The sequence below is a fragment of the Pollachius pollachius genome (assembly GCF_949987615.1).
Source record: "Pollachius pollachius genome assembly, chromosome: 10".
Taxonomy (NCBI): domain Eukaryota; kingdom Metazoa; phylum Chordata; class Actinopteri; order Gadiformes; family Gadidae; genus Pollachius; species Pollachius pollachius.
Window position 1 is genome coordinate 22,651,815 of NC_136943.1, and position 27,316 is coordinate 22,679,130.

At 44.3% G+C, this 27,316-nt stretch overlaps 1 protein-coding gene across 1 annotated transcript in view; it reads right to left on the reverse strand.

Moving 5' to 3' along the window:
• Positions 1-2,819: 2,819 nt before the first annotated feature.
• Positions 2,820-27,316, reverse strand: part of LOC307081908 (neuronal acetylcholine receptor subunit alpha-7-like) — a gene marked incomplete at both ends in the record, with an annotated part of 32,300 nt that continues 7,803 nt past the window's right edge. The window contains 7 exons of the mRNA XM_079745279.1: positions 2,820-3,434; positions 3,660-3,769; positions 6,640-6,726; positions 7,747-7,941; positions 10,743-10,990; positions 18,450-18,559; positions 18,704-18,748. Of these exons, the coding sequence (XP_079601405.1) occupies positions 2,820-3,434; positions 3,660-3,769; positions 6,640-6,726; positions 7,747-7,941; positions 10,743-10,990; positions 18,450-18,559; positions 18,704-18,748 (1,410 nt within the window). The remainder of the gene's footprint in view (positions 3,435-3,659; positions 3,770-6,639; positions 6,727-7,746; positions 7,942-10,742; positions 10,991-18,449; positions 18,560-18,703; positions 18,749-27,316) is intronic.

The window sequence follows — 27,316 nt, forward strand, 5'->3', positions numbered from 1 at the left end:
TTCCCGGTTTCTTGCTATCCAGTGCTTAAATTTGCATACGCGATCTGATTGGATGACGGATCCGTCGCTACCGAAAAAGTTGATCATTTTTCAACTTTTTGACGGAGCCGACGGATCCAACGGAACGGACGGTTCCACAATGCATTGCGCGTCCGTCCCCATTCAAAGTCAATGGGGATCCGTCAACGGACGGATGCAGTGGGCACGAGCCGTAAGTGTTCTACAGCTCTGCTTCAATAACCTCCAACCCTTGAACGGGGGAAATGTTCTAAACTAATCTTATACTGCCAAGTTTCTCACTGCCGTCTCGTGATGGCATTTGATTGTTTATTGATAAAATAACCCCTATTTCAAGCTTCTTTATAATGTTACGCATATATGTATTAATTACAAACCACAAAGAAAGTGATACGATCAAAGGACACATTGCATGTAGTAATTGTATGCATCATTGTAACAAATGCTTTCTAGTGTTTCTAGAAAACCGGCTTATATGCTTGAGCTGTCACCTAAAGTGGGATAATATCTATCAAGTAAACAGAAATAGAGGGATGATAATGCCCCTTGCTCCTTTCCAAGGGACTTAGGGATAATAAATAATCAACAGATAGATTTTATTAGCAGATAATAACAAGTAAATTGAAGACATGAAAAGAGAAACTGAGGTGAGAGGAAGACTCTACATCAGAACTGTCATCGTGTCCTCACAGGATGTTCAAAAAGTGATATTGTCAATTAATATTACAGAGGTTTCAGCGTTCACTTGAAAAGCTCTAATTGTTCATTGTTGAATCCTTTCTTCTCCCGAGCCCATCCACAAAAACACATCACCCTCTGTGTGAACACTAATAATAAAATGATAATAATAGGAAGAACAAAGATATACTACCATTATCATAAGGTTGTTTATTTTTAGCTCTACATCCAGTGATTAACTGCAGCGGCTGCAGGTGTTAACAGGTCATAATTCAATTATATTTATCTGTAAATAACAAGTAAAATCCTGTTCATTAGGTATAAAATATGATATATGTGAGGGGGTTTTCTGCAGCACATGTACTGCAAGTAAAACAACATGCATAATTCTGACATGTAAAATATTAGATACAGTCTAACATCTAGCATCCAGAGTTACGTGTATATACTCTAGTTTGAGTCCAGATTGTAAGACACTTTTAAGTAACACACAATATGTGGCACCTATAGCCCCCCAGTCAATACAGCACACAGAGTTACACATATAGTAATTTGCTACACATAATATCTTCAAAAGAAACTACCGACACCAGAGACTTGCATCGTTCTCCAAACTGTGCTGAGTGGAATAGTCTACGTGTGTGTATGTGGAGTCAGCTCCAACCAGGTCACTTCATTTAAATAAAGGAGCTACGAGAGCATCCATATGTGGAGTCAGCTCAAACCAGGCCCGTTAATCTCAGACGTTCCGCTCCAGACGAGCAGAGAGGACCCGTCACGCTAAACATCGCCACACTTCCTGTACATCGAGCAGCTTTATTTAGATCTGACTCCGTTGAGGAGGCAGATTCAGACGCCTCACAGACGGAGCTGCTCAGAGGTGTGGATCAGGTGCTTTTGAACAACATTAGTTTCAAACAGAGCCAGAAACATAGCTGTTGTGTATAACATAAGGGGATAAAACCAAGAGATAATTACAATATAGTTTCATAAGAATATAAATATGTATAGGGATCTTGTGTATTTCTGTCTATTTATTGGCTGTGGCAATCCTTAAGCAAAGTTGTTATCAATATTATTGACCTTGTTCAGCCAGAGACCAGTTTTGGAGTTTTGGATCCAGATCCAGATTAAAGATGGATTGCAGTCTGGGCTGGCATTAGAATGCACATCTGCTTTCATTTACCACAATATAAAAATAACAATATACATCAGACAATATTCTCCAAGGTCTTTTTATCTTCCTTTTGGCTGAGGTAACCTGGCCAGCTGGCTGTAATTGTTATAAGAAAGTTTATATTTCCACACAGGGAAATGGCAGTTTACATGCACCCAGATAACTTCTAGCGATATGTACCTTCATGTTATTCAGACAACGCTCGGTATATGCCGCTCCACGGTTGCTTAGTGTATCTCAGAGGAGTTGTTTACTCAATATGTATTACTAAAGCTGTGAGCACCTCACCTCAAACAACCTGTGATGCCAGGACTGAACCAGCCCTCCCTGTGTCCCCTCCTCCTCTTAAACACATTCTCCCATTATATTCAGTATGCCCATACTAAACAATAAACTATACATACTCTCTACCCGTCTCTTCTCATTCTCTCTGGTTTACAACAGGCAGAGGATCCTGCAGACTGTTAATATGTATAAAGTGGAGACAGCAGCACACAGCCTCCTTATATACGCCGTTGTTTCCACAATGCTCCTGTGAAGGTTCCATGAACTATTTAAAATGGGGGCAAGTGGTCACAGAGATTCTTTAAAATCCTTACACTGGAGACATCTCTCCTGCTTCTGGAGACGGCTTTGAAGCCTGAGAGAACCTTCCCCGAGTTGGGCCATCCAGGGGGGGCTGGAACAACACCCCCCCCTCCACACGCCTCCATCATCTGAAGACGAACTCTCTCCCCCTTGTCCTCAATCTTGCTCCTTCTCTGTGTCCAACCCCCTCCTCCAACTCCTCCTCCTCCTCCTCCCCCACCTCCTCCTCCTCCTCCACTTCTTCCTCCTCATCCACCTCTTCCTCCTCCTCCTCCTCCTCCACCTCCTCCTCCTCGTCCTCCTCCTCCTCCCCCTCCTTCTCGTCGTCGTCCTCCTCCTCCTCCTCCTCCTCCTCCCGTTATGTGAAGTCCTTTGAGACGGCCTCTATGAAGTTGGGTGCAGACATGAGGATGGTGAAGGTGCAGATGATGGAGAACAGGGAGAAGCCCACCAGGCAGAGCCGGTCCACCACTGCCGCCGCAAACTTCCACTCGCTGCAGATCACCTCCGCCTCGTCCTGGTCCCGGAACCGCTGGGCGATGTAGCTCACCTCCTCCAGGATCCGCTGGATCTCCGGGGGGGGGGGCATTAGCGGCCCCATCCCCATGGCGACCCCCGCCCCCCCACCCCCTGGCTCCGCCTCGTCGCTCAGGGAGCTGTGGGCCTGGGGCCCGGGGCCCAGGGCCATGCCCGAGTCGCTGGAGGGGGGGTAGCGGGGGCTGTCCACGGGGTGGTAGCCCGGGAAGTAGAGGTTCATGGAGCCGTTGGAGGTGCCCCCCATGGAGGGGCAGGGGCCCAGAGGGGGCTGGCTGAGGGGCGGGCCACCGGGCAGGGGGGTCATCTCCATGGAGGAGGCGCTGGAGGAGCTGTGGGCGGGCCGGCCGTACCGGGCCTTATCGGGCCGCCGGGGCTCCTCACCCGGCTGCTTCATGCGGAGGAACCAGGCACACCAGTTCAAGAGCACCACCCGCACCTGGGGGGGCACACACACACACACACACACACAGGAACACACACACACACACACACACACACACACACACAAGCACAGACATGAAGGCACACACACACACACACACGAAGGCACACACAAAAACACACACACACACACACAAAAACAAGTTTCTGGTGAGTGATCATGGAATCAAGAATGGAAGCATGGGTATAATGAGTTGATGAGGCCCAGAGGATGTCTTACCCACTTGGGCATCTTCCCTCCGTGGGGGTCGTGGTGGTGGAACTGCAGCACGATGACGGTCACCACCACAGACATCCCCACGATCATCATGGTCGTGGCAAAGTACTGGGCTGAAAGCAACACATGCAGTCATGACTCATGTCCTAATGCACACAGAGGTGGAGATCTGGTCACTGAATGGGACACGGTGAGAAAATCAAGGTCCCCTTAGTTATTCTAGATATTTGTCATCCAAAGAGACTTGAATTCAGGCTGGGGGAGCAGGGATCACCTTTACCAACACACTTTTCGTCACTTTAACCTGTTCTGAAACCCCTCAGGTAGACATTAAGAACATGTCCATGACCTGTAGAGAAAGTGAGGCGTAATAATTGCAGAAACAGGTTCCATGCTGTCATCTCACATTAAAGGTTAAAACTGGACATGTTACAATTAATACAACTATCAACCGAATAACACTGAAATATTTGACACAAAAGAAGAGGAAAGGATGGAAAGAGAGAGAGAGAGAGAGAGAGAAAGACAATGAGAGTGACAGAGAGAGAGAGAGAGAGTTTGAGAACATCCAGGGGGTTCCTGCTCCCTGAGGAGAGAACTCTGAGGGAGTTTAGTGAAGCATAGACTGTTCACTGCTCCCCCCCAGCAACAACACAAAACACACACACACACACACACACACACACACACACACACACACACACACACACACACACACACACACTGGTTTGTGTGTGTGTGTGGAATTGGTTTGTACGTGTAACGAGGAAAATAACTGGAATTGGTTTGTATGTGTAACGAGGAAAATAAGCATCTTAACAACTCAGGCAAGAACTTCTCAATACGTGATATGTGGTGCCTTGCAATGCATGCATATGTATGTGAGTGTGAGTGTGAGTGTGTGTGTGTGTGTGTGTGTGTGTGTGTGCTTGTGTGTGTTTACATGAATATGATTATATTTCCTCATGGATCCTATCAAATTGAAAATCATTTACAATATAGCTAAATGTATAATCTGTAATAGAATGAATCTGTATATAATCAGTGTGGAGAATGTAACTTTTCTAAATGCTTGCAGTATTACATTACAATCTGAATAAACGTGCCTGAGTTGTTTTTTCTCAGCAGCCTGCTTGGCAGGCTGCACATTCGACAGATCAAAAGCTCAAAAAACATCACAACAGATCGTTCAAAAGAGTTTTTTTTTTCGTTCAAAACGATCCAATCAAATTCAGAAGCATTACATCCTATTGATTGGTTTTGTCTGTGGGCTAACATCCTGTTTTACTTGGTGGTCCCCAAGATGAACCAAGATATGCTCTGAACGTTGTCAAGCAAGATGCCTTCCCCATCCCACTCCTTATACGATCTGCCTCTGAGGGGTAGCCCGACCAAACTAAAATGCTGATTAGGGGCATACAATTTTTTTATTGAATATAGTATGTTAAAAAGTTAATTTAGCCACGATCGGTCAGTAGGAGCTCGTTAGTTCAGTATATTAAGTGTCTCTGGAACAAAGGACAGAACCATAAGGATCTCTCTCCGTCTCTTATTTTGTCTTTAATGCACACACACTCAGAGAGATATTAATATTTTAATATTTGCCCACCTACTCCAAATGGCCTGCTGATTTATTTCTCTGAGGCGGTTACTGTAAAGCACTTTGGTTTACATTATTTATGAAACAGCTCTTGAACTATGTGGAACAATGTATAAGTAAATATAAAATAGGGAATTTAATAATTGTTTCCCCAAGGTCAAGCCAAGAACTGGGTCTGATGCAAGATTTGGAGAAATCCATGTGATTAAAAGACACATTTCTCTTCAATGTAGCCAAACACATCTGATTAAAGCTACATGCAAGTAGCTTCTGTTTATTCCCAAAAGCCATCATTTAATGATTAATGTAATTAACTCCTAATTGTTTACTCAATAGCAAATAAGCCGTACTAATGAGGTTATTAAGGCTAACCGTGGATTGAAATTACAATGAGAAAGCGACTATGGTGGAAGGTGTACCCTGCTCTGAGCAGCCGTGTGGTTCAGGGCAGAGGATGTAGGTCAACCCTCGACCGTATAGAGAGAATCACTGATGGGCTTTTACCCCAGCTGGAAGGAAGCCATCAAACAGCCCAGGATTAAACTAGCAGCCCAAAGGCAAGGAGGGTTTGTCAAGAATCACACACTACAAACAGTACACACAGTACACACACACATGCATGCATTGTGGACATACACACATATATACATGCATGCATCGTGCATTCACACACACACACACACACACACACACTCTTATTTTTTCTGTTGACCGCCGAAAGGAAGAAATCTCCTGAACCACTCCAGGAAGTCTTTGAAGTAACTCTCTTAGAACTATTACCCCAAAGCTTGTTCTATCTTCCATCTCTCTCTCTCTCTCTCTCTCTCTCTCTCTCTCTCTCTCTCTCTCTCTCTCTCTCTCTCTCTCTCTCTCTCTCTCTCTCTCTCTCTCTCTCTCTCTCTCTCTCTCTCTCTCTCTCTCTCTCTCTCTCTCTCCTATTCATGGTGTTTACAGCTGGCCTCATATCGTTGGTGGCACCTGGCACTGTGCTAGCCAGGGTGCCTTTTGAGGAATGAGGAAGGATCCACACCTAAATATTATATGTACAGGATATCAGTATGAAGGCGACAGCATAAGGACATCAGATAATTCTCCATGTTCACATCCTGCAGAATTCGTTGCACACCCCCATAGTAATTTTTATTCCAATTCTGAGGAAGTGTTGGATAAGAAAACAAATCATTCAGGTGGAGGTTTGACTTTGACTGGAACATTTTCTCTTCATCTTAAGTCATCATTCAGCCACATATTCTAAAACAGAGGGCATACAAACATAAACATAACATAGTAATGCACTCACACACACACACACACACACACACACACACACACACACACACACACACAATAACAAACAATAACACACATCTGTGCATCTCCTACCGATCAGAGGCACAGAGTCAGACGTGGCTGGCATGATCTCTGCCACCAGCAGCATGAAGACCGTCAGCGAGAGCAGCACAGTGATCCCTGGTGGTAGAGAGAGACAGAGAGTGAGTGAGAGAGAGACAGAGAGTGAGTGAGAGCGAGAGACAGAGAGTGAGTGAGAGAGAGAGACAGAGAGTGAGTGAGAGAGAGACAGAGAGACAGAGGACAAAGACTGAGAACAAAAGAGAGAGAGAGAGAGAGAGAGAGAGCGAGAGAGATAGACCAGACTTGATCAGGCTTATAGGTATAGGAAATGATTTCCATGGTGATATATGTCACGTTAAATTGCTATGACTGAAACTATTCGTTAGCTTGATGCATGAAGTGCTCTGACATTTACAAGGTGATCCACAACACACGGTGATCCACAACACACAGTGATCCACAACACACGGTGATCCACAACACAAAGTGATCCACAACACAGGGAGATCCACAAGACACAGTGATCCACTACACACGGTGACCCACAACACACGGTGACCCACAACACACGGTGATCCACAACACTAGGTGATCCACAAGACACAGTGATCCACTACACACGGTGACCCACAACACACGGTGACCCACAACACACGGTGATCCACAACACTAGGTGATCCACTACACACGGTGATCCACAACACACGGTGATCCACTAAACACGGTGATCCACTACACACGGCGATCGACAACACACGGTGATCACATCAGCTACATTGAGGAGGAACATGGTCAGCTTCCCAGGAGAACCCGACTCATTAGGGAATGGAGAACTCAGGTGATAACGCGCAGGCCAGGAGGGAGCTGTTAATAATCCCTGTGGATTATTTTATAATTCATGATGGAAATGACGGAGCCTGGATTTAACAAGGGAGTATTGTCTTTATAAAGCGTGTGTGTGTTTTAGATCTCACACGCTCTTTAGTAAGTCGCACACGCGATGATGATGATGTTGATGACGACAACCGTGATGATGACGATGGTGATGATGCTACGTTTTATAATCCTAGTTATGATTATGATATTATTTTATAATTATTTGGATTATTGGATTATTTTATAATTATCTGGCCCTACCCAGGGAGATCTTCTCCCCGGAGTCGGCGGGCAGCAGGAAGACGAGCAAGGCCAGGCCGGAGATGAGGACACAGGGGATGAGCAGGTTGAGGCCGTAGTACAGCGTCCTCCGCCGCATGGTGACCGTGAAGGTCACGTCCGGGTACGGCTCCTTGCAGCAGTCGTAGTACAGCTCGTTCCGCTTGGCCGGCACACCTTGGGAAGGGAGGGACCGCAACATCATGACATTCAAATACACATTACATTAGATATCACTTATAAATATGAATGACATCTGTGATCATTCATTTACTGCCACATCAGATTAGAACACATCAACAGAGGGGCAGAGCTTCAGGACTCACAGGTGAATCTGCGGAGCCGATTGGTTGGAGGGTATTTGATGGGAACTTCATGGCACATTTCTAAGCCATGTAATTGACCTTTTGATTGTGGACAATTCTCCGTAACTAATGAATTCATAATTTTAAAGCCAATCCATCAGCGTCATTCTGTGCGTCCATCCATCTATCAGCCATCCATTCATCCGTCTTTCTATCCATGCATCAATCCGGGAACTCATTTCAGCTCATTATTTTCGATTATTATCTCTGTGATGCCCACTCGTCCCACTGATTCAAAATCAGCGCTGCTTCTCTCCCGAGCCGTTGGCACGTGCAGACTCACTTAGAGCGCATCCCGTGGTGGAGGAGGAACAAACGGCATGCCCTGCCTGTGATCTCCATCACCAAGCCTCGCTCTGCCCCACCCCCACCGACTTATCCTGCACACTGTGAGCCATCTGGCCCTCGTCTGACACCACACATCACGCCGAGCCCGCCCCACGCCACGCCGGCCAGCGGGGGCTCCTGGAGCCCGCCCCACAGGGCCTACTGCTGCCACGCCTCAAATGGGATCCGGACTCAAGTGTTACTGAACTGTTCTGTGGCTCTGCCTGTCCTCATCCCCCCCATATGCTGTCACCGCCGCTCCTATCACCACCTCTCCATCTCCTCCTCTAACTTCCTGTTTAACTCTCTCCCCAAATGAGGTACTCTACCAGGGCACTCCCTTCAACCTGCCCCCTCTCCTCCCCTATCCCCTCTCCTACCCCCTCTCCTATCCCCTCTCCTATCTCCTCTCCTATGTCCTCTCCTATCCTATCTCCTCTCCTATCTCCTCTCCTATCCCCTCTCACTCCTATCCCTTCCCCTCCCCTATCTCCTCTCCTATCCCCTCTCCTCTCCTACCCCCTCTCCTATCCCCTCACCTATGTCCTCTCCTATCCTATCTCCTATCCTATCTCCTCTCCCCTCTCCTATCCCCTCTCCTATCTCCTCTCCCCTCTCCTATATCCTCTTCTATCTCCAATCCTATCTCCTATCCTATCCCCTCTCTCCTATCCCCTCTCCTATCCTATCTCCTCTCCTATATCCTATCTCCTCTCCTATCTCCTTTCCTATCCCCTCTCCTATGCCCTCTGAATGATGTTTTCTTTGATGAATGTTCTTACTTTAAGTCTCTCTGGGACAAAGTGTCTATTAAATAAATGTAAAGTAATGTCAGGATGCTACCCATATTCAACCAACTCCAATTCGGCCTTATGTTGATTGTATATAACTTGGTTATGTGGAAATTATATATTTCAGTTAAACAAACCATTTACCAAACATTCACTCAAGGTACAGGAGTATAAATGACGTTGAGTTATGACCATAGAGAGTATATAAAATGGATGTAGCATCCAGGCAGACCTCAGTTATCCCAAATGCAGTTCTCTTGGTTTATGTGCGTTGCCATCTTAGTTTGACTCATCATAGTTTGACTTCGCCTCATTTCCTTTAACCAAAAAAGGGCATTGATCTCCCGCCCCCAATTGATGGGGGCCGGGAGATACGCCCATCTAGGTGACGTACAGAGAGTGAGAGTCAGCGGCTAGCTGTCACTCAAGAGGCCGTGCCCCTAATTATTAATACATTTTAACCTCCAATAAAATGAAAACTAGCCTTCCTCAGTGTTGTCATTGAGATATGAACTAAACATACTGACTAGAATGTTTTTTTGGACCAGGCTGTAAATAGGTTTAATAAGACTGTGAAAACGACCTGTTTAACTTGTGAGTCAATGAAGAATTGCTCCCTTTTGGTACCACCTCCTAGTGGCCACCCGGTGCTACTGCAATGTTTGTCACTTCCGCATTGGATGCTGGTATATCTCGCTGTGGTTGGGGCTTGGCTATGACGCAACCTATATTCATCCCACGAAAGGCTGAATATTAAACACAAGAAATCCTTTGGAGGTCAGATGGCAAGAGTATCTACACATGTACCAGGTGAATATCAACACATGTACTAGGTGAGTATCAACACATTTACTAGGTGAGTATCAACAGATGTACCAGGTTGTTTTCAGCCAGTGCTGCAGCTGCAGCAGCACTCTATTCTCACCTGAACTGCTGACCAGGTGAAGACCAGAGCAGCTCATTTATAATGCAAACGTGTGTGCTTTATATTTAAAGACATGTATATTTACATGCCGCCAGGATGTGGCAGCATGTGTTATTATCAGAGAAAGGTTATTGCATTTGTTACATTGCTTCGGAGTTCACCCATACCTCTCCCATTGTTAAGCAAACTACCTGCTGTTAACTGTCAGTTTTGGGCCAAATGCTTAGTGCAAAGTGAAGGCACTACTGGGTTTGCACTCCAGGGAAACTCTCTTTGTTAAGCCAAAATATTGTTGACAGCCGTCAAAAAGAATGTTGTTGACCTACGTTGAATGGTGGTTACTGGCGTCAAAGAGTTCGATGGGCGGTATATATAAGCCTGTTTCACCACCCATGGTATCGCAGTGTAAGAAACAAGCATTGATAGACAGTAAGAAGTAAGGAGACCAGAGGAACCCTTAAGAATCAAGGGCTTGGTGACCGGTTGTGAGGTTGTGATGTTAACACAGGGGGACACACTGTGCCACAAACATCTCCGTGGCACAGAGAGTAGTCTAAACGTGTTCCTCACCCACGAGGTCCCACTCCCCGTTGGGGATGTAGGTGGAGGTGTCCACCTCCTGCATCTGGAGGTCCAGCAGCCAGCCATTGTGGGTCCACGAGCCGAACTTAAGGTCGCACTTCTGCACATCGAAGGGGAACCAGCGCACGTCGATGTAGCAGGTGCTCTTCAGGATGCCTGGCGGGATGTATTGGCAGTGGCCCGACGCATTCACCAGAACGTTGGTGTGGAAGGTGGCGTCAAAACGCTCGTCAGCACTGAGGAGAGGGATAGAGAAAGAGAGAGAGAGAGAGAAAGAGAGAGTGTGAGAGAGAGAGAGAGAGAAAGAGAGAGAGAGAGAGGGAAGGAGAGAGAGAGGGGGAGAGAGAGAGAGCGAGAAGGGAGGGAAACAGAGGCAAATAGAGAGAAAGAGGAGGGTGGGATTGAGAGGAAGAGGGAGAGAGAGGGGAGGAGAGAGAGAGGGGAGGAGAGAGAGAGGGAGAGAGAGATTTGTTTTCATACTTTGCCTCTTTTATCCCCATGTTTAGAACACACCACACACAAACACACACACACACACACACACACACACACACACACACACACACACACACACACACACACACACACACACACACACACAGGTAAAATGTAGAGCGAAAAGAGGTCCATGCCCATTGACCTATGAGAGAACAAAGTCATTGCCCCTTTAAGGTCACCTCACAGCACATTTCACTGGAAATGAACAATATGCTGCTGTTGCTGTGATCTGTGATCCAGCAGTCCTCCTAAGTCATAGTAGAACACCTTGTTTCATTACAGACATATTCTACAGAAGAAAAGGTGCGAGGCTACTGCTGCTGTAACTGTACTGTAAGGGATGTGGTTGAATTAAGCATACGTTACTCTTTCAAATAATGCTTTACTAGGCTATGCTACACCAGACCATGTCATATGCTATACTGTCCTAATTTAGGACTGATTTTACCATAAACAACCCCGCCGACACTACCCTGATCATCTCAAATACATGGTGAGCACATGGTTCTGCCACAGAGTTTTACCTGATTGATTTGGGATGACGGTCAGAGCAGAAAGATAAATGTGTTGGATGTACGTCACCACAATCATCTTCAATCTACATAATTTATTGCCGTTTAGGTGCTGGCCGCTACGAGCAGCAGGGAGCAGGTACACCGTGTCAGGACCCCCAGAGTCCCCCCGCCCCACCAGGGATGAACCCTCAGCTCTGACGAACGTCCATGGAGACCTGGCCAAGAGCTAACCCTAACCCTAACCCTTATTTTCTGGTTGTCTACTTCTGTCAAAATCGAATCGGCCCTGGCGATTGGTTTCTGGCTCGGCTGAGAGAGTGCGTCACACCCGGCGAGAGAGAATCACCACTTAACGATAATATACAGTGGGGCAAAAAAGTATTTAGTCAGCCACCAATTGTGCAAGTTCTCCCACTTAAAAAGATGAGAGAGGCCTGTAATTTTCAACATAGGTATACCTCAGCTATGAGAGACAAAATGAAAAAAAAAAATCTAGAAAATCACATTGTCTGATTTTTAAAGAATTTATTTGCAAATGATGGAGGAAAATAAGTATTTGGTCAATAACAAAAGGTCATCTCAATACTTTGTTACATGCCCTTTGTTGGCAATGACAGAGGTCAAACGTTTTCTGTAAGTCTTTACAAGGTTTTTACACACTGCTGCTGGTATTTTGGCCCATTCCTCCATGCAGATCTCCTCTAGAGCAGTGATGTTTTTGGGCCACACGGACTTTCAACTCCCTCCAAAGATTTTCTATGGGGTTGAGATCTGGAGACTGGCTAGGCCACTCCAGGACCTTGAAAGGCTTCTTACGAAGTCACTCCTTCGTTGCCCGGGCGGTGTGTTTGGGGTCATTGTCATGCTGAAAGACCCAGCCACGTTTCATCTTCAGTGCCCTTGCTGATGGAAGGAGGTTTTCACTCAAAATCTCACGATACATGGCCCCATTCATTCTTTCCGTCATACGGATCAGACGTCCTGGTCCCTTGGCAGAAAAACAGCCCCAAAGCATGATGTTTCCACCCCCATGCTTCACTGTAGGTATGGTGTTCTTTGGATGCAACTCTGCATTCTTTCTCCTCCAAACACGACGAGTTGAGTTTTTACCAAAAAGTTCTATTTTGGTTTCATCTGACCATATGACATTCTCCCAGTCCTGTTCTGGATCATCCAAATGCTCTCTAGCAAACTTCAAACGGGACCGGACATGCACTGGCTTTAGCAGGGGGACACGTCTGGCACTGCAGGATTTGAGTCCCTGGCGGCGTAGTGTGTTAGTGATGGTAGCCTTTGTTACTTTGGTCCCAGCTCTCTGGAGGTCATTCACTAGGTCCCCCCGTGTGGTTCTGGGATTTTTGTTCACCGTTCTTGTGATCATTTTGACCCCACAGGGTGAGATCTTGCGTGGAGCCCCAGATCGAGGGAGATTATCAGTGGTCTTGTATGTATTCCATTTCCTAATAATTGCTCCCACAGTTGATTTCTTCACACCAAGCTGCTTACCTATTGCAGATTCAGACTTCCCAGCCTGGTGCAGGTCTACAATTGTGTTTCTGGTGTCCTTTGACAGCTCTTTGGTCTTGGCCATAGTGGAGTTTGGAGTGTGACTGTTTGAGGTTGTGGACAGGTGTCTTTTATACTGATAAGGAGTTCAAACAGGTGCCATTAATACAGGTAACAAGTGGAGGACAGAGGAGCCTCTTAAAGAAGAAGTTACAGGTCTGTGACAGCCACAAATCTTGCTGGTTTGTAGGTGACCAAATACTTATTTTCCACCATAATTTGCAAATAAATTCTTAAAAAATCAGACAATGTGATTTTCTGGATTTTTTTTTCATTTTGTCTCTCATAGCTGAGGTTTACCTATTATGAAAATTACAGGCCTCTCTCGTCTTTTTAAGTGGGAGAACTTGCACAATTGGTGGCTGACTAAATACTTTTTTGCCCCACTGTATATAGAGTTACACCAATGGGCCACCCTTTTTAACATTAAGGCTTCACATCTTGGGGTTAAAATGTTGATCTTCATATTGTTGAATACTTATTCATTCATTTCTATATGTAATAATTTGGCCTTTAAAAAACACATGAACATTATTTGTGGAGCAATATGTTTATGGTCATTTTATACAACTTAAAAGTATTTTGCTATTGCATCTGCACACACAAACCCACACACACACACACACACACACACGACCATACAGCTGGTAGCCCTGGGAGAGAGAGAGAGAACAAAGGAGAGGAAAGGGATGCAGATAATAACACACAGACACACGGCACACAGACACACACACACACACACACACACACACACACACACACACACACACAGACACACACAGACACACACGGACACACAGACACACAGACACCCTGACACACAGGGGGCAAACACGCTGGAGAGAGGGCAGCCTGGAGACAGACGGAGCCGGGCCGGGACAATGGAGACAGTGAGAGGCTCCTGTGCCAAGGGACACGAGGCACCGGACTGTCCACACACACGCACACACAAACACACACACACACACACACACACACACACACACACACACACACACACACACACAACCAAACAAAACACTGTCCTTTCTACTGAATCAGCACTCACTGCTAGCATACAATTAATACAAACACAAGGACACACACAAGCATACAAACTCCAAGGCAACAATTTCACAGCAAACTGCCAGACCTGTAATGTATAGAAGAGGTTTGCTTGAACCTCGTTCATTAAAAAAGGGAAACAGAGAGACAGCCAAGTGAACAACATTCACATTACAATGCAAAGCGTTATACCAGACAACCAGCTATGGAGAGCTTCCAGCTCTGTGTATGTACCGTGTGATCCACACACGGTTGTGCAAAGTTCCACTTCATCTTTCATGTATGTATCATTTCTCCTGAATCTGGCAACCAACCAGCCATCATTAAAGAGCCCTACATCATAACAGAATTACATATACGCAGTCTGAGGGTTAACTAGCACCCCCCCCCCCCCCCCCCCCCCCCAGATATAAATCAAGGGATGTCTAATGCACAGACAAACTGACTACAGAGGGGATTGGGGAGGATAAGGAATGAAAATCAAATATCAGCCAATTTAATAAAAAACAGTTATTATCACACACACACACACACACACACAGGTTTCATAAAAACAAGGAACTGACTTGTTTGTTTGACAAACAAGTCAGCTCCTTTTCCCTAAGAGCTTTGCATGGCATTTTTCTGACAACAGGCATGAACCACATATGTTCACAAGCAGTAAACCATAGCTGCTTATAACGGGTAACATGACGGGATTGAGAGCAAAAAAGAAGAAGTGAACCTTCATCAAAGATGCAGAAGTTGACTCGTGTTCCCAGAGCCATGGTAGATGCAGACTTTCTGCTGAGAAATATAAGTTTGCTGCGGGGACACAACGCTTCTACTGTGCCAGCGTACACTCGTACACAAGAGTCACTGATAATGGCCGCCCTTCTCTTCGTCAATCCATCTTCCGTGACCACTTCTAAGGTCTGGCCTCACAGACATCTATCCATCTGCCCTTGGAGGTAGCTGTCCGTCTGTCTTGAGGATTCCTCTCCATGCATTAGTGATTGATCTCTAAAGCCGGTTCTCCCTCTCAGTTGTCCCTGAGCGTGTCTCTGTCAGTGTCCCCCCCCCCCCCGGTTGACCAGATTAGCATTCAGCCCGCCGCTGTCTGCATGTCTACCTGTCTACCTGTCTACCTATCTACCTGCTTGTCTACCCGCTGCCCTTGAGGTGTCTGATCGATCCCCCGCCAAATGAGACCAACGACTTTGTGCATTTAAAGAGCATACCTGGCCAGTGGATTTGACTTATCTGTGATTGGTTCACATATAATGTGAACTGCTTTGTGAAGCAGTATTTGGGCACAATTTAAACAAACCCGTGTTTGAGTCCAGAATAGGATGATGAATACATTTAGAATAATGTGGATCTAGGCCACCTGTCATGTGCTTGGAAAATAAAGCCATGTGAAGCCACACAAAACATTCTGATGTTGGGGAGTAACCATCTCTAACCTTGTACCTGTATTTCTGGGAATATTAACTAAAAGTTGTATGTGACTTCATTTATACAAGGGCTCCTGAATGGATTGTTTTACAGCAGGGTCCTGTTCCGCCTTTTGCCTGAGGTGACCCTTATCTGCCCCTCTACCCTTGTGTGTGGTTAACTGCACACTCATGGCCTGCTGTGTAACAGTGTGTAGCGGCTCATGCTCAGAGTTAATGTATGGAAAAAGGTGTTAAATCTGTGGGGGCACAAGGGGATAGCGTTCTCTGGGGCTAACCTGGGTCTATGGGCAGTGGCAAAGCGAGTCATTGAAGAAGGTTTCATCTCCCCACCAGGAATTCTCTGAACCTTGTGGCTATAAAGGGGAGCCTCTGGTGTTGTTCAGGGAGAGCAGAACAGAGCTTAGCGGTAGCTTTAGCATTAAAACATTAAGATGTCCTCCATGCCTCTAGCCTACCTGTCATGATCAAGACTGACACCCAGGGGTTTTACACTGTGTGCGTCCCATCAGCTCACATAGGCCAGTCTTAATAGCAGGCGTTGAATCTGCTTTTCTGTTTCCAAATGTGTTTGTGTGTGCAGCGAACATGATCCAGTGGAGAGGGTGAGAACAAGGCAGACAGTGAGGAAGATTAAAAACAGACAATAAAGACCAGGATGACGAAGTTTGGTAAACAGATGAATGACTAAAAGATATGATATATAAAGTGGAAATTAAGGGCGAAAGGGAGAGTAGGTCGCATAATGTGATCAAATAAAGATTAGAAGGTAATCCTCTCAGGTCTAAAAAGAGAGCTTTTAAATGTTGGATAATGATAATACCCCTGTATGCGTGTGCGCATGGGGTGCAGATGAGAGACTAGTGACCTACATTCCTAATTGACTTGAGAAAGTCAATGAGTGTTGAGTGAGGTTGAATTTTAAATGCAGGAGTGGATGAGATGAGAGGTAAGATGAGATGGTCATTTGTAAACGGCAGCCGAGAAATTCAGGAAAACAGCTTGGCCTGACTCACTTCCCAAGGAACGCCACATTAAACTGGGCCCTGGAAATGCTGCTTTACAGATTAAGCCTTGGCATGGAAAAACAAAGATTTGTGTACTTTTTCATTGCATCACAATTGCTCGTAATGTAATTTTTGTGCTCTAACCTGAAATTGAAATCCTAGGTTACCTGTTTTAATATCGTAATAATATCACTCCTTTGATGGACCCAAATGCTATATAACATTAAGTCTATAGAAAATTGCAAAAGGTATTGTATTAGTATAACATCTAGCACTGTTGGAGTGGTTTGATCCTGTCTTTGATTCTGATTACATTCATTACCATGCATCAGACACGTAGTTCCTCATGCTTTTATCAAATCCCAAGATGTTGTTTGTTTGCTCACTCCTATCATCTATTATATATCAAATGTTCATTGTGTTTTCCCTATTCCTTTCTCTTTTATGGCCGCTCTAGCTGCTGAAGACAGACACGATCACGGATATTGCGAAAGCATTAAACAAACAGAGGCAGGTTCAGTTTTCAACTAATCATATGACAGAGGGATTTATCTAGTACACACCTGCTGAAATATCAACAGTATGAATACAAATAATATATAAATAGTATATAAATAGTATATAAATATACATTTCAAAGTCAGCTACTCGTTATGTAAAGCTCAGCATTCAGGGGTGTGGTCGTATAACCCCTTCTCCCCCACTATCGCTGTTTATGTAGTTTGTACTTACATCATTTTATGTTGCCTAATGCACTCCTTGATACATTAATAACCCTTAATAACATAACGATAGTTATGCTTTAATAACTCTAGTTCTATGACTGCAGGCTACACCGTCTAGGACTCACCCTCGGGGCTTGTCCCGTGCGCCACTGGTGAACATCTGAAAACGTGACAATCTACCAATCAGAGAGGACCCCGCCCATGTATCCCTCGGCATCGTGACCTCTGACTGAGACCAATCATATCCATGAACAGTGTGACGAGCAGCAATCTCCTCCTATGTTCCCCTGATACACTCAATGAGTGTATCAGGGGAAATCAGGGGGGGGGGGGGGGGGGGGGGGTCAGACTCTGACCTGTTGTAGAGCAGGTTATGGGGGGGTCAGACCCTGACCTGTTGTAGAGCAGGAATTGGGGGGGGGTCAGACTCTGACCTGTTGTAGAGCAGGTTATGGGGGGTCAGACTCTGACCTGTTGTAGAGCAGGTTATGGGGGGGGGGGGGTCAGACTCTGACCTGTTGTAGAGCAGGTTATGGGGGGGGGGGGGGTCAGACCCTGACCTGTTGTAGAGCAGGGTATGGGGGGGGGGGGGTCAGACTCTGACCTGTTGTAGAGCAGGTTATGGGGGGGGGGGGGTCAGACTCTGACCTGTTGTAGAGCAGGGTATGGGGGGGGGTCAGACCCTGACCTGTTGTAGAGCAGGTTATGGGGGGGGGGGGGGGTCAGACCCTGACCTGTTGTAGAGCAGGGTATGGGGGGGGGTCAGACCCTGACCTGTTGTAGAGCAGGTTATGGGGGGGGGGGGGGGTCAGACCCTGACCTGTTGTAGAGCAGGTTATGGGGGGGGGGGGGTCAGACCCTGACCTGTTGTAGAGCAGGGTATGGGGGGGGGTCAGACTCTGACCTGTTGTAGAGCAGGATATCGGGGGTCCAGATCTGGTCCGAGGGGAAGCGCAGGTTCTGAACGCCTGGATAGTTGTCCGGGTTCCAGGTCAGGTAGGCGTCTGTCCAGTGCTGATTGGACAACGTAACAAAGTTACCTACATACCCCGTTGTATAAGTCACGAGGACATCAAGTAGTTCATCATGTTGCCTCATTAGCACCACACATCTGTAGCACACACCCTCCACGTTTATGTCAAGATGAGCATCACTCACCAGCTGGAGCCAGGAGTTGGTCATCAGGACCTGGTTCTTCTCATCCTAAGGAAGGAGGGCAGACCACAGTTTGAGCAGAGTAGGAATCATTACAGACCACATGACCATGTTTACTGCGGCATCTGGAGCGAGGGATATAGGACAACTGAACACAATTAATACTTAAATACATTAGCAGCAGGTCAGGTCAGTAGCAAGTCAGTGGAGTGGCAAAATATATTTAGCACCAACAAATAAATTAAAAAAAGCTAGACTGGTAGAAACAACAACACAAGCCCTGAATACTTTATAAACCTGCCTCCTCAATGAATGTAGTATGGTAAATGAAGTTTTTATTTTGAATAATTGCAAAATGATGAGATTGGGAGTTAGATACACATCTTCGTACTATACCTGAGTACTACTTCACATTAAATGCAACCATTATCTGCCACAACAAAACTTTACATTACAAACTCTTGGTCATCACTCACATCACTAACGTTGCAGTGTTTGTCACCATGAACTAGTTTCTTTATTCAATTATTTTTTTTGTGGAATTTACAATTCTGCAAGTATCACCATTCCACACAATCTCCATCTTCCAAGGGACAAACACAACTCTATCAGGAAATGTGTCAATAATCAAGCACGGTGCAGTAACTCAAGATCAATGTTTTATTGATTTCAGTTATGAAATGTTACTGCTGTAATTTGGTGCCAGACCATGAGTAGGTATATAAGTTAGACATTGGCCCAAGGCAATATTGTGAACTGTTGAAAGATTAACCAAAAAACAAGGTCATTTAAAATGCATGCCTTCAAATATTGAGTTGCAGTCAGAAGACAGGACTATTTAGTGCGGAATGAAGTAGAAATAAATATAAGAGAAAATAATTTCTGCTGTTTTTCCTAATTACCGAGATATGTCTAAATCCCAAGGTGTCTCATTCCCTGGGATGTCCCGGAGAATGGTTATTCCCACCGACTTCCGGGTTTTCAAAAGACTAGTAGCGCTTTCTCTGACAAATCCTACTCCTTCACATCTTCCATCACGGCAAAATCCCATTGACCAATCAGCTTTGAGTTGGGCTCTGGGAGGTTCTTGTTGTTTGGGGGAGAGAAGGGCTGCCTAAGATTACAATGGCTGCCAGCAGCGAATCTGAAGCAGATCAAATGAACAACTATAACTTTATGAACAAATGATGGATAGCTATCTGAGCCCAAAAAACTCTGAAGAGGACATTTGACAGCGTAGACAGCAGCAGATAAAGGAGGTGTCTGCGGCCGTTACCGGAGACAATGACCACGACCTGAAGAGCACGCAAATACAAAAAACGTTTGTGTTGGACGCTTCGCACAACGCCAGCTGACATTTGAGTTTCTTCTGAAATTAAACCTGGTGCAATCGTTGTTATCCACTCAATCAGATAGGATGAAAGGTCACCCATTCAGGTTCAACTCCATACTGCACTGATTTGGGCTGGAGACCATCTTTTAGGTCAAACAGACAGATGACAGACGGGTTGTCAGACCACATTCTCCCTGGCGGGTTTCAGTGCCATGGCAAGCATCTAAACTGATTATTATTTTCTTTCAGACAACTGTCTGCGTACCGTTTCATGTTGCAGGGGCTTCTCAAAGGAGATAGTCTAGGGAGACATAGAACAGTGTTGAATGCCTGTGTTGTGGTTCGTCTCTGCAATCAACACCCACCTGCCAAGTACAAGGGATACGTGGAGGTCGACCCAGCCCCCTGGGGAATTATGGATGAACAATTCAATTATCAATTCAATATCAACCAATTGCTGAGTAGTGAGTGATTTTAATGTATTCTAAGCCTTATTTAGACCACAAAATATTCACCCTAATCATTTAGTACCTTATTTACACCATCAAGCTGAGTACAACAGAGATGCAACCAACAATCACTTAGAAGAGTCACTTTTCTTAAAAAAAGACTTGTTGTAAGACTTGTTGATACCACTCAGATGTCATTTATATTTCCTGACCCTGATGGTGTGCCCATTTTGTAGGATTGCTCACAGGACAGTGACCTAGAGGACACTGTGGACGCAGTGGACAGGCCCTAACAGGCTCTGACTATGCAGAGTTGATCCCTCCTATCAGAGCCACGGACTGAAGTCCATTGAGTGGGGGGTTCCATGCCATGTATGGTTACTGTTTACTTTTTGGGAGAAGTAACTAGTAACTGTTACTAATTACTTTTTTTAAGTAACTTGCCTAACACTGCTGATCCCAGAGTTCACAAAGTTCCAAGCATTCAGGTGCGCAATTTAGAAAATGAAGGGGGTTCACTTACGCTTTAACGTTTGTTTATATTTCACACACACACCTCAAGTCACTCTCGTACCAGCAGCAGCCACATATTATCTCACTACTAGTATTTGTTGAACGTTCACTCCCTGAGTGACGTAACATAACAATCAGCGTTCAACCGGCCAACCATTCTCTCCAGTGCAGTCCAGATTGAACCACAGCATGGAGGAGAAAGTGATTGTTCCCGTTTGCAACTCCCAGAGCTCTTTATACAATCGTACATATTATTACATACTATTATATATAATATCACGGCCAAAAGCAGTTTGAGCCTCCGGATGGCCTTAGAGGGAGGAGCTCTCGTGGGGATTGGGCTTCGCGGGGTTTGTTGTAGTTACCGGCGTTGCTGTTGTTACCGGTCTTGTGTGTTCCAATGGTTTATTACTGGTGGTATTTAATAAATCGCACTCATTACCCCCTTTCTTTCTCTTTATTCTCTTTCTTGCCATACCGCTCCATCTCTCGGGGGGGGGGGGGGGGGGGGGGGGGTCTATTGAACATAGCATCTGTTCAAGCAAAAAATACTTGCTGTGACTAGGACTGTCTGACTTTGTTAATAATTGTGTCACTATAACCTTTTCATGGAAAAGTATTGCTTCTTTATTCCAATGTAAGTCTTTCATGTTCTCTGCCAACAGTAAATATTCTGAAGGAAAAACAGTGCACAAAGTGGTCTTTGTTTTTGATTTCTCTTTGTTTATCGCAAAAAGAAACCATGACGTCAGTCAACATTGTTTACCTTTCAGGTGAATAAATAAATAAATGGAAATACAGGATTCTGCACTTCCATTAGCATTCCCACGAGAGCTGGAACCACGGCAGCTGCCTCCTGCCAACCCGCTGGAACAGAGCCTTCTCCAAAAACTTATTTCTTTGTGTAAAAAAAAAAGAAAAAAAAACATTAAGCACTGGAAGGGATTAAAAAGGTTCACACAATGTTCTTTTCTTCAACTCTTTGGGAATAAAAACCTGCACAACACCCTGTTTTTTATTGTGTTTTCCAAGTGAAACACAGCAGACACAATTTTAGCAACTGGAATACCCTATGCTTGTGTCTGCCTGCCGAAAAGTCCTTGTTAACTTTGCTGAATTAAAACAGAACAATAGAAAGAAACCCAAGATTTTTTGAGAAACACACAGACACACAAACACACACATTTTCATTAGCCTGGATCTACGCTAGAAGCTTAGCATTGTCTAAATCAGTGTTTCCCAAACTTTTTTTCTGGGGACCCATTTTTTTTAATTACAATAAATGAGGCAATAGGCATAAATGAGAAGTACAATAAACAATTTCTGACAATTTTTACTACGCTAGCCTTTCATTCTAGATTTAATGTTATAAGTAAAATTATCAGAACAAAACGATCATTCAGTACTATCAACAACATGCTTCTTGTTGAACGTTTTTTTAAATGCTCATGCCAAACATGTAGGCTTGTGTTTAAGTGCAGCTAAGTGCAGCAGTCAATCAATTCGAACAGTCAACAATCAATTCAATAACCACATAAGATAAAACTTTATTAATCCCCGGGGGAGGAATTTGTGTGTTTCAGCAGCCAGAAGGAAGTAAGACAGCACAAGACGAGAGCACAACACACATATCGGATCGGGTGCAGCAGTTTTTTTAATCTTTCCCAAAGTCCCAGTCTTTGGGAAAGACTGGTCTAAATGACTAAAAGGAACAATGAGGAAACAAGAAAAATCATCTCACACAATGCTATGGGGTAGGAGGCCTCCAGACTTAGGAACACACATACACACACACATACACGCGCACACACACACACACACACACACACACACACACACACACACACACACACACACACACACACACACACACACACACACACACACACACACACACACACACAATCCTATGAACAAATAGGAAAGACTGTCTCAGAAACAACTTTGCTTTTCAATGTCCACACCAGAGATGAAAATTAACTTTTTTGCCCACCAGCCACTGTGGCTGGTAGATTTAAAAATCTACCAGTAGATTTAAAAATCTACCAGTCACTCATCTTTTTTACCAGCCATATATTTGGTTGGAGAACCACTATATATATTTTTTAATATATGCGGACATTTTAAACAATATAATAGTAACATTAGATAAGAAAAGTGTTTTTAATACACATCATTTTTTCCATCAGAAGTGATTTTTACTGTAAGTAGGTGCTACCAAGGAACTGAGTTGAAAATGTTACACTCTTACCGCATATGATAAACAATACACAGGTATCTGCCATGTTAAGTCATGTTTATGTCAAAGGTGTTACGATGACAAGTTTGGGGATAATTCATCTGTACAAAGTATTTCCAATAAAAAACAAATTGAAATATTAACAATAAAACAACATGGCTACACCATCATAAGTCAATAGGAACATTTGTTTTTTCAGTGCACTGGCCTTTTAATTTCTTCAATTCAACCAGATGTATAATGAAATCTGCCCCTATAATGCAACAGATGTATCCTCTCGGTATAGGAAGACTCATACTCTGCCTATGCATTCGAAATTAAACATTTGAAAACAGACCATGAAGAAACAAGAACAAGAAACAATGACTTGAAGTGCAAGACACATTGAAAAACGTCAGAATACATTAAACTATACGCTAACGAGTATAGTTTAACAGATACGCTAACGAGTTTATATATATATATATACAGTGTTGTGCCTGAACGCGTTCATTGAACGATAGTTCATGAACTCGTTATATTTTGGGCGAACGTGAACTGAACGTACTGTATTACTGCCTGATGAACGTTACTGTGAACTCGTTCATTCTGGTGTCTGTGAACGGCACGCTCACTTGGTTTAACTTCAACATGGGGGTTATTTGTTTATCAACACGGCGGATGCGCGCGCACATCGCCGTGTTGTTTGACCGGTTGCCATGGTAATCTCCGTGTGATTAATTTGCAGTTGCGTGTTGCCAGCTTACTGTTACATTAAACTGTAATCAGAAAATGCAGTTATATGCTATAGACCCTATAGTATCTGTCGTATAAAGGCTGGGAAGAATTTCAAATTATAAATCTGTACACTTTATTTTGAAAGTATAGACCGGCGCAATTCCCATTGAAACGAATGGCGCTGTGATTATTCTTCAAAACGAGAGCTGTTAAAATGTGGAAAATGAATTAAACTCTAATCAGACAATGCGGTTATATGCTATAGGCCCTAGAGTATCTGTGGTATAAAGGCTGAGACGAATTTCGAATTATAAATATGTACAATCCATAACGTTAGCTCTCTGGCTCATAGCTCAGCGGACTAGAATAGCTCATAGAATCATTGTTTGTTGGTCGGAAACGGAAAGGGAGGCTGTTCACGTTTGGTTGTAGTCTTTTCGCTCGGTTCTCCGTCTCATGAGTAGGGCTAGAACCGAGCGAAAAGACTACAACCAAACGTGAACACCCCCCCTTTCCGTTTTCGGCCAACGAGCAGTCTTCCAACAGAAATCAATGGGATTTACAAAACGTGCTAAATGTGCCATAAAACACGATAGAAACTGTACTTCACTATGATACTTGATCAACCACTCTATTTCATCCTAGACAAACCACAAAGGGGGCTCAATGTTCAAAATACCAGAAAAAACGAATAGCTCACAGCAACATAATGAAAAAAAGAACTATGAAGTAGTTCATTTTTTTGAACTGTGAACTTAGTTCAAAATTTTGAATTATGAACGTTTAACTGAACTAGTTCATTTTAAAATTTGTGAACTGAACTTTGAACTAGTTCACGTAGAAAGTGAACTTCCCCAACACTGTATATATATATATATATTAACTCGTTAGCGTATCTGTTTGTGTACGTTCGCTATGCAGCCCTGCTATTGCGCATTCACAGACTGGTTTTTGTCAAAGGAATACCCGGTCAATGATGGATTTAATATGGACACAAACGACTAAACATTGGATCTTTGTATGGATTTATATGAACGTTATGGGATGAATTGATAAGCTCCTGTAAGGGCTACGATGGCACAGATGACAGCTGACTTGGAACGGAACAACAGCAAAGTAAGGAACCCCGACTTTTTTACTGTTCAATTATTAATGTTGTTTTTGAACAAGTATTGGAATACTCGCTCGGAATATCCAACGAGTATTCGAAGCCTGTAAAATGGTATTCGGGACAGCCCTACGTCTAAGCACACACTTGACATCTGTTTTGACCAGACTGACAGAAAGCAGCTGTTTGCCAAACAAGTGAGCAGAGCTCTAAGGTTACCCAACATGATAGTTTTTCGACAGCAACAAACTACTGCATCAGGCCTAATAGAAAATAAAAAAATAACTTACGTGCAGTGTCATTCGAAGTCTTGAAATGGGCTTGCCTTTTTGGCAATTGCGTGTGCATTTCGAACTAACTTCTATCAAGCTGGGCTGTTTTGAGGCTGACGAGCGGCCTCATCGCTGTCGTGGTTTCGGGCGCTGATTTTCCCTTGGCAATTCTCAAAACGTGAAGGTGACTTTTTGAGGACTCGTGGTCCTTCACCGCTTCAAATTTTAGGGTTTGTGTCCCACTCACAAAACTATTGGACCTGTGGCCATCCGAAGCATGTTTACGACAGAGAGCACAGAACATTGTCTGGCTCGTCCCGTCAAACACCAGCCGGTCACGGTGTTGCCCACTGTCCGATGTTCGCCATCTCTTATTAAAAATATACCGAATGTTGATACCGGCATATTATCTCTATGGTTACCGGTATATTATCCCGGATGTTGACAGTCGCAGTTCAGCAAAAGAGGCGTAGAAGAAGAAGGGGGCCGGATGTTGACAGTAATGGTTGTGGAACTGTGCAGCGCCGTATGACGAATGTATTAAATATGCACATTTGAACGGACCTGACTGGAAAGTATTACCCGACACAGAGGCGGGTGAAGTGACACAATCACCCGCCACCATACAAATCCACCCGCAAATGGCGTGTGGCGGGTGTTAATTTCCATCCCTGGTCCACACACAAAAAATAACACGCACAAACACACTGACCCAATAATGTATCTATCTCTGTTCTCCCAGACAAATGTAAACTGACAATTGGCTAGTGCAAATCATGGTCCTTTAAAAGCCCCTAACATAATCGAGAGAGAGAGAGTGTGTGTGTGTGTGTGTGTGTGTGTGTGTGTGTGTGGTGTGGTGTGGTGTGCGTGCGTGCGTGTGTGTGTGTGTGTCTTTGTCTGTGCATGACTTTTATGCATTGGTTTTATCAAGAAGAAGTTAATTGTGGCTTCAGACATTTAACACTGCTGCTTAAGCAATGAGCCAGCATTGGATGCATAATCTACCTCAATATATTGTTCAGATTAATAGTTTTAATATCTTCTTTAGCTTTATATTGGTACTGGACAGACATTTTGGAAACATTCCATCGTCAGTCTAAAATCAGAGGATTTCTTGTCTGGAAATGTAGCCCTTCCAATCGCCAATAAACCGCCACTAAAATATTCAGCCATGAGGCAGTGGACAAACTATGTTATTCAATTTTTAACGTTTAACGTTTTTCATCAATGTATAATGTCAATACCAAGGCTGCCCAAATTTTGGTGTTGCATAAAAACAATTCTAGACATATTTTATAAATATCATGTTTTCTTAATAATAATAAATAAAAACCCTTTTGAGCATTAAAAAGTATTTAGTACTTTATACCCGCTTTAATTGGCAACTTTGTTTGCAACTTTAATGCCAAAGTTATTTTTTTTTAATTAAATTCTCAATGGCCAATGAGTGTGGTCTGGCAGCGAGCTGTGAGCCTGGACTGGGGAGGGGTCGTCATGGGGACAGGGCTGGGAGTCTGGACTGGGGAGGGGTCGTCATGGGGACAGGGCTGGGAGTCTGGACTGGGGAGGGGTTGTCATGGGGACAGGGCTGGGAGTCTGGACTAGGGAGGGGTCGTCATGGTGACGGGTGAGTTGTAAGGGAGTCAGTAAAGGAATGAAGAACTCGCTCATATCTCTCGGAATGACTCTCGGAAACTGAGGCGAAGACAACGATCGGACAAGCAGGGACTGGAAACCAGTGGTTTACTGACTGTTGTGTAAGAAACGGAAGAGACAGCGACACTGGCCACCAGCAGGAGGCTGAAGTAGACGGCATAACACTTTCACTCCTAATAGCTGACGTCATTCTTCCAACATTTATTGTTTTCTAATGTTTTGAAATCAAATGCAGTTACATTTGTTTAGTCCCAGGAAAAGTTGTGAGCTTCCCTGGCCTCTACGATACATGATCATCTGTCCATTATGAACTCACCCAATGGTTT